Source organism: Serinus canaria, chromosome 6 (assembly GCF_022539315.1).
Source record: "Serinus canaria isolate serCan28SL12 chromosome 6, serCan2020, whole genome shotgun sequence".
In the NCBI taxonomy this organism is placed as follows: Eukaryota; Metazoa; Chordata; class Aves; order Passeriformes; family Fringillidae; genus Serinus; species Serinus canaria.
In genome coordinates this window covers 31,867,179-31,881,438 of record NC_066320.1, presented here as the reverse complement: position 1 = coordinate 31,881,438, position 14,260 = coordinate 31,867,179, and the positions used below count along the sequence as shown (strand labels likewise).

General features: G+C 45.5%; 2 protein-coding genes across 8 annotated transcripts in view; one reads left to right on the top strand and one right to left on the bottom strand.

Annotated features, from left to right (window-relative positions):
* The window catches only part of CTBP2 (C-terminal binding protein 2), a 131,624-nt gene extending 126,637 nt beyond the window's left edge, over positions 1 to 4,987 (top strand). For all 6 annotated transcript variants that reach the window (XM_009087104.4, XM_050976126.1, XM_009087103.4 and 3 more), the window contains 4 exons: positions 107 to 237; positions 1,074 to 1,201; positions 1,812 to 1,929; positions 3,448 to 4,987. In XM_009087104.4, coding sequence (XP_009085352.1) covers positions 107 to 237; positions 1,074 to 1,201; positions 1,812 to 1,929; positions 3,448 to 3,628 — 558 coding nt within the window. In that variant the 3' untranslated portion in view covers positions 3,629 to 4,987. The remainder of the gene's footprint in view (positions 1 to 106; positions 238 to 1,073; positions 1,202 to 1,811; positions 1,930 to 3,447) is intronic.
* A 1,353-nt stretch (positions 4,988 to 6,340) lies between these two features.
* ZRANB1 (zinc finger RANBP2-type containing 1) overlaps positions 6,341 to 14,260 on the bottom strand; it is a 43,404-nt gene continuing 35,484 nt past the window's right edge. For both annotated transcript variants that reach the window (XM_030241034.2, XM_030241033.2), the window contains exons 10-11: positions 10,536 to 10,765; positions 6,341 to 9,455 (exon numbers count right to left, since the gene is read on the bottom strand). In XM_030241034.2, the coding sequence (XP_030096894.1) occupies positions 9,237 to 9,455; positions 10,536 to 10,765 (449 nt within the window). In that variant the 3' untranslated portion in view covers positions 6,341 to 9,236. The remainder of the gene's footprint in view (positions 9,456 to 10,535; positions 10,766 to 14,260) is intronic.

Genomic DNA, 14,260 nt, shown 5'->3' with positions numbered 1-14,260 from the left:
AAAAGCGGGATGCTGTTGCAGCTGGGGCAGCACCCCAGGGTGGGGGTGAGGACGGGAGGGGGCGGGTGCACCCAGCTGATCCCATCCCTCTCTGGGCCGGCGGCAGATGAGGCAGGGGGCGTTCCTGGTGAACACGGCCCGCGGGGGGCTGGTGGACGAGAAGGCCTTAACCCAAGCCCTGAAGGAGGGACGGATACGAGGGGCCGCGCTCGACGTGCACGAGTCGGAACCGTTCAGGTAAAGCTGCGGCTTGCGGGGGTGGCATCGGTGTCACCGTCTGTCGTGGCACAGCCAGGGGTACCCAGCACCCATGGAGTCCCTGGTCACACTGCCCAGCCCCAGGGGACAGTCCTGCCATTGTCACCCTGCAGCAGCCAGCGGTTGTAGTCCAGCACTGGGGCTGTGTGTGCTCAAAGGGACACTGGGAGCATGGAACGAGAACACAGCCTGTGTTTAGGAAAAAACCCAAAACATTCACTAGCCCTTGAGTACAAATTCACTCCACTCAGTGCTGGGCATTTTTGCCTGCAGCCTGGGAAGGGCTGGGTTGTAACTGGGAGTGCAGCTTCTCTCACCACAGAAATATTTAAAGAACAAAAAGTTTGCTCCTACACAAGGAGAACCCCAGTGTCCACTCCTTCCACCCTGGGACCACCCACAGCCTGTCCCTTTATCCCCACACTGCTGCAGACACCCCCAAACATTATTCCCATGGGAGCATTAAGCCCAACCACCTCATGGGTTTGGTGTTTCAGCTCTTTTTTGGTGCATTTTCTGAGCCCTGCATAGAGGCTGTGCTTCCTCCCCAGCACTTCCGTGGCCATTTTGGCCTGGAAGGACCATCAGGCCAGGGAATCACGGAATGATTTGGGCTGGAAGGCACCCTAAAGCTCATCTAGTTCCAATTCTTTGCAATGGGCAGGGACATCTTGCACTTGAGCAGGTTCATCCAGCCCCATCCAGGCCTTGGAAGGAGTGTTGCATATGCAGAGGGCAGGCCACAAGCCTTTCGCTGTTCATCTTTCTTTGTTCAAACATTGATTAATCCATTTGTTTGTTTTCCCTGCTCCCAGTTTTGCTCAAGGCCCATTGAAAGATGCTCCCAACCTGATCTGCACCCCACACACAGCCTGGTACAGCGAGCAGGCCTCCCTAGAGATGAGAGAAGCTGCTGCCACTGAAATCCGACGTGCGATCACAGGTACCCAGCCCCGGGGATGCTGGGCTTGGCTCCCTGGGTGCCTGGAGCAGGAGCCAGGAGGAGCAGAGACAAGATTCACCCTGACCAGGGGAAAGGGATCTTTTTGCTCCCAGTTTGCTTCCAGTAAAAGAGCTGAGAACCAAAGTTCCCTGTTTTGTCATGATGGGTTTTGTGCTGGTTTTATTTTTTAATGAATGGGCAGATACTGGTGTCTGTGCCTGGGAAGAACAGGACAGGGAAGCAGTAATTGCTGCCCCTGTTACTGGTGCTAACCCACACAGTGGTGCAGACACAGCACAGCATTCCAAAACCAAATCCCAAGGTGGTGGCACAATACTCCAGCAAAAGAGTTCTTCCCTTGTCCTGAAAGTCACCCTCAAGGGAACAGCTCCTCTGAAAGCCAAGTGTTGGGAGTGAGGGTGGGAAACTGGTCTCCAACCCTGCACCGCAGGACAGCTAAAGGATCCTCCTGAAACAAGGAATGTGGGATATTTTTTCCTCCCACCCTTTACACTGACAGACATAGTGGAATTATAAGCACTGCAGCTCTTTGGAGGGAGATGAAGCTGGGCCCTGGCTGACACAGACTCACCTTTCTCTCCAACTGCAGGGCGCATCCCCGAGAGCCTAAGGAACTGCGTGAATAAGGAATTCTTTGTCACGACGGCCCCGTGGTCAGTAATAGACCAGCAGGCGATTCATCCCGAGCTCAATGGTGCCACGTACAGGTGAGCGGGAGAACGGGAACACCGGGAGCACCCGCGGCCGCTGGCACGGCAGGGCTGGCACAGCGAGGGTGGCAGCTGGGTACTGTCACCCCCTCCCTGGGGACCAGCACGCACAACATGGGGGTTACTGATGGGGTCGAGCCAACCCCAAAGGGTGGGTGAAGCCTCCCTTCCCAGAGCCTGCATCCCTGCGGGCTGGGAGGCACTGGGCAGTGTCTGTGGAAGAGGCAGGAACCCCCCAAACCCACCCCCCTCCAAACTGGATGTGCCTTCTGAACTGCAGCAGCAGCTCGGTGCTCCTGTCCATGAGCAACCTTTGTGAGCCAGGCCCAGCTCACAGGTAGGTTAATGAGCCAGGGGAAAAGCTCCAAATATAGGGCTGTAGTCAGGTGACCCAGTCTCCACCTAATCTGAGATTAAGGGTTACTTACTGCTGTGTTTAGATGGCTCCAAGTATGCTGGTAGGAGACAGCAGGCTCAAGGAGTTGGAGCACGGACTCATTCAGGGTATCACCACTGCCAAAAATACTCTGAGCTACAAAATAACCCTGCAGGGCACATCAGGTCACGTCAGGCAGAGCCAGGCCAGAGTTACCCAGCAGCAGAGCCCCAAGACAGCTCCTGGCAGCTCCTGGGCCATGCAGGCCACAGGCAGTGAAGGCTCCCTCTGACCAGCAGAATGTCCAAGCCTGGAAAAAGCCTCCCCTGTTCCCACTCTTGTTCCCAAACACCTGGGCAGTGCCAGCACCTGAGGACAAGCCTTGGCTTCCCAGCTTAACCCATCTCTGCAGGGAGCTTCAGCCTGGCTAAGCTCCCTGGAGCTGCAGCCCTGGAGCCCCTGTAAGCTGGCTCAGCTCACCACCTTCACAGGCAGGTAAAATTCCCTTCCCCTCCCAGCTTCCCAATCCACCTTGCCTCAAGGCAGGGGAGCTGCAGGGAAGTGGGAACCCTCAGGCCTCACATGGCCACAGAGCTCCACATGGTTTTGTCCTCGTTGCCCTACATCACAGCTGAAGAAATAATTATTATTCTCCTTCTTCAAACTCACTATTGTTCCTTGGAATGTGTGTAACTCCTCCTGCTCTGGGAAAAGCTAGATTAGATCTCATCCCATCTTTGAGTTGTGCTGTTCCATGAGGAAGATGCAGCTCCAGGGAAAATTTATAAACCAGGGTATTCCCACACAGGGATGATGGGGTCAGCACACCAGGATTTGGGGTTTCAGAGAACATTCCAGAGGGTTCCTTACCCAAATTTCCAAAGAAGGGCTTCCCTGTGGTGCAGGAGGCTGGGAGAAGGCACAGAACAAGCTGCAGTCCCGGTGGTGTAGCAGAGAGCACTTACCCAAGGCACAGCAGTTGATGTTTAACTCTGAGCTCTCCCTTGTAACTTAAAAGGAAAAGCAAACCTGGCTCCAGGAGGGAGGTGGGATCTCTCTGCTGTTTTCTCCAGCGGTGCTGAGGGGTGTGTGATGAGCTGTGCTGTGACAAACCCTCTTCTCTGTGTCCCCCCTGCCAGGTATCCCCCTGGGATGGTCAGTGTGGCACCAGGAGGAATCCCAGCAGCTATGGAGGGCATCATTCCCGGAGGCATTCCTGTCACCCACAACCTTCCCACAGTGGCACATCCTTCCCAAGCTCCATCGCCCAACCAGCCCACAAAACACGGTGACAACAGGGAACACCCCAACGAGCAATAGCAGATAATTTAAAAACCATTCAATAAACTTAGGACCAAGAGACATTGGAAAAGAAGTTATACATGAACTAAAAGAGAAGAATTTGATACGAAATTTGTAATGTTGATTTTGGACAGAGGCATCATTGATGTTCCAGTGTTCCCGACAAAGCGACAGCAGCCAAGATTGGGGAGAAGCCCTGGAGAAGTCACCTGCTCCCTGCAGTGCTGAAAACTAGGATGTGATACATTCATGAGCAACTTCTGTTATTGTGTGTTGAGTTTCCTTCATCTGTGCATCAATCACCTGAATAAAAATGAATTTCTTTTCCCCCCTCAGTTCCTTGGGAAGGACAGGGCTCCTGCACTGTGTCCACGCCACTGAATTAAGCCATCTTTACAGAGTTAACAAGAAACCATTGTGTGGCTTCAGCCCTTTCCTTTCTCTTGCATCTGGTGACCTCTCCTAACAGGGGGCAGCAGTCCTGGCTTAGAAGTGGAAGAAAAAAAGAAAATACTCCTCCTCCTCCTTTTTGCAGTGGCCAGTGTCGTGTAACAGAAGTTCTCCTGCCAGGTCTAAGTTCCAGCCATTCCAGCTGGGATCTGTGGGATGGGAAGGGCAGAAAGGGCTCCGGCAGTGACCACTGCCCTCCCAGGCTAAGGAAAACCAAACTGCCAGTCTCTTCTCTGCCCAATACACTGAATAAAGTAGCTGTGCATCCACCTACGCCCTGCAATGATGCAAGAAAAAAATAAAAGAAAAAAAAAGAAAAAAAAAAGGAAAAAAAAGAAGAAAGTATTAAGTTTCACACACTATTTGTACTCAGATATATTTTCTCAGTTTTAAATCTGCAGCTATTTTATCAAGTGGAAAAAGTCTTGAGCTGGAAAGGGTTCAAGAATAATGTTGCATTTCCTTATGTCTCAGGAAACACTTTTTATGGTAACTTGTCAGACTGTCTATGAACAAAATCCACTTTTTTAGACATTGATAAAAGTCTTCTTTTCTTCACGTGATATTTTATACAAGAACACTTCAAGATGTGTTATTAGATGTGACTGATTTTAACAAATCCTATTAGATTTGTATCAACTAGTTACATGTTATATTCATAGTCTTTTGTGAATCACCGCCTTTTGTTTTTAAAGATGGCCTGTTTTGAGCCTTTGTATGGGTACATTCCTGTTTCTGTGACAAAAAAAAAAAAAGAAAAAAAAGAAAAAAAAGAAATCTTGAGCTGTCCCAACCAGACAAAAAAGAAACCAATGGCTATCAGTATGTTTTGGTTTAGTGTGTTACCGTTACTGTATTTGTTTATTGTAAAGGTGGACATTTAGCGTTCAGTGCAGTTTTCAATAAAAAGTGATAAAATTTCTATAATTTCTGAAAGGCAAGAGCTCTCGCTGCAATCTGGGGCTTGGAGACACTGAGAGGTAACCATAAGGTACAGAAACATAATTCTGGTCACACCTGGTGCATATTTACAGTCCAGTGGGAGGGGAAGGTCCCTTCCAACTCAGACCATTCTGTGATGAAGACATCACTGGGGGTTTCCACTAAGTACAAAGGCAGCTACAACTCAAACAACATTTTCTGTACATTCTCAAGAGCTGAAGCATTATCAAACCATTGGAAAATAAAGCCAAAAAAGTGCTCAAGAGGTGCTGCTGGCTTTGAGCCTCACTGGGCAAAAGGCCTGTCTGTTCTTGTTTCCACCCTTCTTTCCCACTGTGTCCAAGTGCCACACACATGGAGTTAGATGGGGACTAAAAAAAGCTGAAACCAAAGTGTCCAAGTTACAAAACTCTGTATTTTGTTTGCTTAAAATTAAACTGAAAACTTGGTTACCAGCTTCAAAGATCCAAACAAGAGGTCACCTGTTACAGTGATTGCTCCTTGTCAGTGCTCAGCACAGCCCAGCAGTGAATTATCCGTGACCTCTGTGAGAAACTGAGATAAAACAGGTCAGATACAGGGGCAGTATTTGGGAGACACCAAAATGACCATCAAAACCAAGAGGAAAATATTTAATTGACGTTAAGGTTTAGAGTTGTTTTAAAAATAAACAAGCCCTGGTACTTTGTTTCTCAATAATCCAGTCCCTCCCTGCGCCACAGGATCCGTGTGCCAGCAGTGACTCCGAGCTCAGAACATGCTGGAGCTTTCATCCAACACCCAACTTCCCTTTCAGCCAAAACCAAGGTCAGAAGTGCCACAAGCTCAACAGGAACACAGATTAAGCCATCCCAAAGGTTACAAGTGCCTGCAGGGAGAACACCAGCAAAAACATGCAAAGATTTGAGCCGTGGAAGCGGAAAGGGAAGAATATCATCACAGCTGGGAGATGCCAAAGCACCAGGAGCTGCAGCTCTCAAATGGAAAATTGCTGGGCAAAGAAATTGGAAATGAACAGTTGCTGCTGAAGGTTCGTGGCTGACAGAGCCATGCTGCTGTTGTCCCACTCAGGGAAAGCAGACAGGAAGGCTCTCCTGGGATAATCATCTTTTTCTCCAGGGAGAACTCTAGAGATGTCAAAGCAGCTGTCAAAACAAGCAGCTTCAAGGTGAAAAACACTAAATAAAACCTTTTAAAAAGGTGTTAGGGAAGTTACTGAATAAAAGGGGGAAAAATGAAAGCAGAAATTAAAGTCTCCACACACACAAACCAACCTGGGTAATGGAGGAAAGGCAACTCAGGGGTATTTGCCATAAGCCATACAGCAGAACTTTGGAAGAATCCAGAATTACTACATTTTAATATTTAAAACCAAAAGAAATACAGGGATTTTCACTGAGGAAGTCATAAATAAAACCAGAAGAAAAATCTTGACCAGCTGTAAAGGAGGTAGCAATGAAAAGCTAAGTTCTGTACTAGGAAAGCATGTGCTGCTGCGAGCAATATATGAGGAAAATAAGATTGAGAAACCCAATTTTTTGTATATATTTTCATGGCTGAAAGTGCAGAACTTGCTGACAAGCTGCAAGGGAGTGTGTGCAGATTAATCTCAGTGTCTGTAAACTTTCAGATGGGTGACTGAGGAGCCACTGACATACACTGACTGCAGTGGGAGCACAAAGCCGGGGGTTGCAGCTCTTTAATCTACAAGTACAGGAGGTTTGGATTACTCTGATTCTGGAAAAGACACTTCACCAGCTCCCAAAGGGCCTGTGAAGCACGTGAACCTGAACAGACCATTGTACAGCACATCAGAACAAAACAATAATGATCAAGGAAGCCAAGTGATCCAAAGTACCAGGACTGTCCTGTTGGAGCAGTGAGGAATTCATCGGTGCATGCGTTTGAGAACAGCTGAACTGACCACGGGGACTCCACTGCTCAGGGGAGGGCTGGGGGACAGGGGCACAATGCAGGCTGCCCATGGGCAGCAGGAGAGCAGGGCCACTTTGGCTCAAGGTAGACTTTCACATTGGTAATTCTCCCCTTGGGACAAGGAAGCTTTGCTTCCCTGAACAAACAGCACTGCCAAAAGAACATGGGTGGGAGGTGAAAACTCCACAGCATCCTTGAGCAGCCCATGGAATCAGGAGCTTTTCCTTCTGTCCACAGGGCAGCTGGTCAGGGGTGGGCTGGGATCTGAAGTTACAGGTCTGGCCACTGAGAGCTCCTCAAGCTGGCCAAGTTAGGACCCCTGTGGTCACAGCACGACACATAAACCACTCCAGCACAGGCTGCATGCCAGCTCAGGGCACAGAAATCCTCATCCCAGCTTACCCTGCATTCAGCTACCCTGACAGAAAAGCTTTACATCCTCAGCTGGACAAGGTATAAAAGGATTTCACTGCAAGGTAAGGATAAAAAAAAAAATCCCAATTTAGAAAGGGAACTTGAACCATGACCGTGTGCTCTTGAAGAACCCCTGTATATCTGGGGTTGGGTGGTGAATTTGGGTCACTCACACATGGCAGAGCAGCATTCATCCTTCACCTGGAAATCTGGGCATGCACCAAGCAGAGGAAATCTAATGGCCAAAAAAGGTGAAGACATAATAAACCTCAGTGGAATCTAGGACGGGAGAATTGCAAATTAATACAGTACTTCATTATTTCTTTACTTTCGGTGTCATCACCAAGTTTCTGTAGGAGTTGTGCACGTTTCAACACCATCTAAGCAGCATTTGGAAGAAAAAGCAGCAACTTCCTCAGGATTTCCATAGCTCTGAACTACATAAAAATAGGTGCTATGGGGCTTCTTTCCAAATTCTAATTAAAACAATTTCATCTACTGCAAAATTTCTTATTCAACCACCACACCATCAAAAGTGCTTTTCAAGACAACCTGAATTGCACTGTATATGTAAAAACTGGCATTAACCTTTAGTGTTTCAGTGAGATTTTTAGATAAACTTTATCCATTACAGGTTACATGGCTAAAGTTATCAAATATAATAAAATTTCTACTGGAGAATATACTCTGAACTTACAGTCTTAGGAACTTACATAAGTTTAAGTATGGCCACATCAATCAACATGCAAGAAATTCCCAGGTTTACATACTGAGAAATATATAACAGTGCTTTTAAACAACTTGAGCATAGATTCTTCTTTTTAATTAGAACTGCCAAGTGGATTCTCACTAGATTTAGTGACCAAGGAGTAACCTTTAAAAAGGCATTTTTTCATTTGCAGCAAAGTTTGAGTGATCAAAGAATAAATGATAAAAATTATATAATTTGTAACACAGCAAGATTGAGTTTTGACAAGATTAAATTCTCAATTGTGTTCAAGTTCTCAGATTTCACACAATTTTGTTTAGTGTATGCTCAAAGGAATAAAATCTTTTAGGTCACTTCTCTGAATAAATATCCTTATGTATACTGAAAGGAATCTATTAACTATTAGAGGAAAAAATAAAAGGCAAAAAAAAACCCCAAAAAAGCTTTTTCAGGAAACATATCATTTCACTCAAGGTAAATTTAGCTTCTCTTCCAGTTTGTTCCATAGAGTTTAGGCTTTATTATGTGGGCACAGCAATAACTAAAATATTAGTAAAATAAGGAACACATTTTTGTTTATGACTTGCTGTGGATATCTGTGCAAACAAAAAAAAAACCTCTCACAATCTGACCTGGGCACTAGTGAGATTTCACAGGAAAAGGCCTTTCAGGGAAATGTGTCAGAGTATCTAAAAGGTGATGGAGAAGACCAGGTTCTACTGTAAAAGAATCTCAGAGGGAGGAGATATCCATCCAGCTCACATGTGCTTTCAGAAGTGCCCTTAGTTGAAAAATTTCTCTGCAATAATTAAGATGCTGGTATACGTTTCCTATTACACAACCTCTTACACAACCACATGCGGTACATTTATAGACAGATTTACAGTCAGAAAGAAAAATGGGGTCGGTTTGGTTTGGTTTGTTTTTTTTTTTTTCCATCTTGATAATAAAATTAGCTGTTTTTTGTTTCTTTTTCGTGTTTTTATACAAACTGTAGTCCAGCCCACTCGGCTCTCTCCAGGCAGCAGGATGAGCGTCCATCCTCTCCCCGTGCTGTCGGAGAATCCTTCCCAGCATGTATCCCCTAGACCTGGGTCGCTCCACACCCAACTGCTACAGCACAACGCTCACTCGGGGGCACACACTCTGCGCTGCTCATTTGCACTTTATTCCCCCTCACTCATCGTCGTCATCCTCGTCCTCCTCGCCGTCGGACAGGGACGTGCAGGGCCGGATCTGGCGGTAGCGGTCGAGCCACTTCTCCACCATCTGGGTGACCAGCGGGTGGTTGCGCCGGCGGGAGCTCTTCTGCATGGCCACCAGGACCCCTCCCTCGGTCACGCAGCAGTCCAGCCACTCCCGCAGCAGCTTCTCCTGCTGCTCCTCGTTGCCTATCTTTGGGGCACAGAAAACACCAGCAGTCAGGCTTCCCAAACGCCCTGCTCCGAGCGCGCCCCACCCTGTCTAGGATTCTCCTCATCTCTCTTCTCCTAACCTCACCTCTGCTCTAGGTAGTCACCCCAAGGCATCACACCCACAAAAGGAAAACTGATGCCCACTGCATTTTTAACCAAAGGCTCTGGAAATATTCTCCAGCTCTTCTCCCCAATTTTTCACATGTCTACTTCCAGTACAGCCTTCAGTTATTTTTAAGCAGCTATTTATGTACAGTAGGCACCATATATAAGGAGGGAAGTCCTAACAGAGATTTCTGGCTTTACAAACACATTTTTTTAAGGTCTCAACATGAAATATTTTCTCTTGTGAAATATAACAAATATCACGGCTTGCTGAAGAAACATCCCTTTCTGGACTTGAAGCTCATATTTTTCTCCTTTTATTTACAGAACGCCCCCTTTCTCCAATTACATCAGTTTTCCAGCCCTCCCTTCACCCATGCACACCCTTTAGTGAAGTAATTCCACATTTTTATCATAGTTATTACAGCAAAAATGAGTTGAGTTTCATTAGAATAGAAGGTGGAAAACACTGCAACTGTAGGCCAATATTTGTGTTTCATCTTTTAGGGAAAAAAAAAACCTTAAAAGGCAGATTTCAGTCTTGCCTTAGGGACAGAACCCTTATTTTTGTGCCCTTTTCTAGGTATTCTGATATTCAGTGCTCTCAGGCACAGGGTGGGATTGTTGGGGTGTCCTGTGCAGCGCCAGGAGTTGGAGTGAATGATCCTTGTGGGTCCCTGCCAGCTCAGGACATTCTGTGATTCTGCCTCTGTGATTTACATGGACAATGAAGTTAAATTCTATTTCTAGAGCTGTAAATAAGCATCGAATTTGTGGGAAGATACCTTTCAGCATCATCTGGAATGATGGGGAAGGGAGCAGCATTAATTAACGAGAACAGCACACTCCCTCTAATTCTTTGGACATCAAAAACTCAGGGGTCCACAGAGTTTGCTGAGCTTCAGGGAGCAGCTGCGACAAAGTCACCAGCACACATCAGGTGTTTCTTTCTTACCTCTTGAGCAGAAAGGAAGTGAATGTGCAATAATTTCCTCTCGCTGTCCACCAAGGGTAGAAAAGTAACAGTAACATCATCGTCAGTGTTCAAATTAGCACCAGCGCCTCGATTGCCATAGCCGTCATTCTCCATGGCAACCAGGGCGGAGAAATGGCCCCTCGTGTAGCCCAGAGCTATGGGACTTTTCCAACAAAAACTCTGTTCCCATAACAAAGGCAAATACACACCTGTGGGCAAGGAAAGCACAGGGAAAGGCTCAGAACTGCCGCTCAACAAGGAAGGATTTTGATACAAATGTTGTGGTCTGGGCCAAAGAGAAGCACATCACATTTAAAACATACATGGTTTGGTCTGCACTGACACAGGCCACGCTTTTCAGTAGAGCTAATTGTTGTTAATTAACACAAGTCAAATATCTTTGTAATACAAGTATAAGCACAAAAGATTACAATCACAACTAATACATTACCACAGCCCTAAAATGTATGGTCTACATTGCAGTGCTGAACAAAAAACAAGATTAGAAAAGCAGCCTTTTATGTTTGATAATTCTTCTTAAAACTGAAGAAAAAAAAAAGATTCTGCATGACAGAAATAAAGGTTACAGTCAGATGTCTATTTTTACCAGAGCAAAAATTCCACCATCTGCTCACAAAACTTATCATTAAAAGAACTCACTGCACAAAATGTTAGTCAGCACTGATGTAACCCATCCCAGAGAATGGGACTGCTCATATACAGTACTCACAGATTAAATTAACACACATCAATTATTCATATCAATTAAAAGGAAAAAAAAAAAAAGGCACCAAAAAGCTGATACTACTTTGCTCAGCTACAACCAACACCTGATGTCACAGATTCTAAGAACTGCACTTTTTCTCATCAGCATTTTTAGCAATAAAGACAGCAATTTGCTCGAGGTCTCAAAATAAAACTGGAACTCCTTTCTTCCAGGAACATAAATAATTCTTGGTGTGTACTGCTGCAAGACAACTTAAGCAAAAGCACAGCTCACCTTGTGACAGATTAAAAATAGCCCCACATAAACTCAAGTGCACATGTAGCATAGCAACCCCTCCTAGTACAGCTGCTGCTGCAAACACAGCTCCTCAGCCATGGAGAGGGAAGGGCAACGCTAAAATGGGAATCTGAGGCAGGGGTGGCTTTGGAGGTTCTGCTTAAATGCTGAGCTCATCTTTTTGTACTGCAGTAAAAATTAGTGGGGGCTACCAGTAAATAATTGTGCCTTTTTCCTCCCCACCTTGTTTCTGAATTAGCAATCAAGAGCTACCTAAAAGTCTTGCCAGTTGTTTAAAATTAAGATTCACATAAGTTTTTACAACACCTCGATTTTAAGAAGACAGATCCTTTCAATACTTTCTTAGCCCTCCCTCCCTCCTGTCCCCATTATCAAGTCTCACTCTAAAGCAATGTTAAACACAAAAGGTGAAGAACACAGGATAAGCGTTCACCAGAAAGTTTCAAACCTTTGCATTAAGGGAAAGAAGCAAACATTCAGTCTAAGTTCAAATTTACACAGAAGATGACAACCAGTCAAATGTAAGAAAGACAGTCCCTCAGTTCCTGGGAGCACAGCTATGTGATCTTTCAGGACTGAAACTCATCTCTCTGCCTCCATCTCTACACTGAAATTCAGCAAGTGTTTGGAAATCTTCTTTCACCATTGTTTTATCCTGGTGAAAATTACACACTAATAATTTCCCCAAGACAAAAGGCTGTGCTGCACTTTCCATTCCTCCTCTACACTGTGATGAGCTCCACAAGAAAACAATTTCAAGCATTGCCAGGGAGAATATCTAGTGCTCTTAAGAGTTATAAAAGTCACTCTGATATAAAGCCAGAAGGTCGTGTAACAACAGTTGACATGAACACAAGCCACAGAAAATAAAGACTATGGGCTGACACCTATCCTGAAGCCACCCAGACAGGATTTAGTTTCTCCAGCCTGACCTGATGGTCACTTCAGTCAGTCATCTTTTTTCCTCTTCAGTTTTAAAAGCTGCACATTTGTGCCACTAAATACATGTGGCTAGACTAGGAGGGTCATAGTTAGGGCTTGAGAAAACAGATCTTCCACCCCTGAAGCTTTAGGATTTAAAGAATTAACAGTCAGCTGGAATCTGGGGAACAAGGAGGCTGTCAATTATGGGATTCACAGCAGCTATAGCAAGGATGCCAAGCTGGAACAAGGAATCCTTGGGGAAAAAAATCCTGTCAGGGAGAGTATTTTAGGGGTGGCTAACAGGGTGCTACAAACTGAACCATGATGTTGAACAAGCATTAAAAAAATTCAATTCCCCATTTCTACTGTAGAGTGGTTTGGGTTGGAAGGGACCTTAAAACCCATCCAGTTCCAGCCCCTGCCCAATCTTCCACCTTCCTAGGTGGTTTCAAGCCCTGTCCAACCTGGCCTTGGACACTTCCAGGGACTTTTCTGGTGGATGTGATGTTAAAGAGAGGCAGGGGCACCCCAGCACTCCCCAAAGCTCCAGTTGCTGAGCAGAGCCCACACACAGGCCCAGAGCAGGAGACTCCTCCTGGTACTCCATCAGCTGGGTTTCAGCTGTGCCCATGGCCTTTGATGAGCACACATCAACCACAAAAATGTGGCTGGCCAGGGAGAGGAGCAATTCCAGCTACTGTGACACAGGACTCCAAGTTCACCTGTTCCCAGGGCTGTTTCCATGGATGGATGGATGGGGCTTGTGGCAAGCAAATCTCAAGTTGTAACTATTTGGCTGCCTAAATTCCTGGAACCCTGTGTGCAGTAAAAGGGTGTTCCAGGCACCCAGTTTCCTTCTGGTTCACAGAGCAAGAAAATTTCAGCACATTTAGGCCATGTAACACTTGTCTGCCTCGATGCCCAATCTAGGAAATAAAACCTTTGCAAACCACTAAGCCTTGGAGTTAAAAGCAACACAAAGCTGGAGTGTCAGATTTAAGTGACACAAGTAACTGTCCCTTCCCAGCTGCCTTTCATCATTAAAAGAAAAGTTAACATCTAACTACAAAGACTTCTAAACTTTTAGACTCTTCAAAAAAATAATCAGTTTCCCTACATGAAGTTTTGTTACTGCCCCAAACATAGAAGCCAAGACTCTAAATAGTTATAAATTAACATTAACTGCACAGCTTAGTGTTTTCTACAGATCATGGCCTTGCCTCCTTCCAAAGTCACCATATTTTTTTCTTTCAAAACACAAAGATGTTTTGGGAAGTCCTCAGCTAAGCTATAAATAAAGAGTTGGTCATCATCAAGCAGATGTACTTGAGGCCAGGAATATGAACTGTGGGCAAAACAAATGTCCCAAGCCCCTGGAACACACGCAGTCCCTTCCCCATGGTTCTGTTTACAGCTCAGTTTGTGCAGATGCTCCCAATCCCCTCTCATGTTTTATTATTTGAATAATAAAGTATTAGCATGTCATCGAGGGGAAAGTTGCCCAAACACAGATTTGGCTTACAGAGCAGAAAAATGCATCTTTAGAAATCTACAGATGTTAAGTCTAAGCAAAACTGGATTGAGTCATCTTCATATTTATCTTAAGGTCAGGCTGTCCTGAAGACAAGGAGGAGAAAAAGTCAAAAAGAACCTGATCAAGTTATGCAAAATTATAGTACTGATGAGAAATAAGTCAGTATTCACACTTGCTGTAGAGTGTGAATCACTGAAACACATAAATTTTTTAAATTCCCAT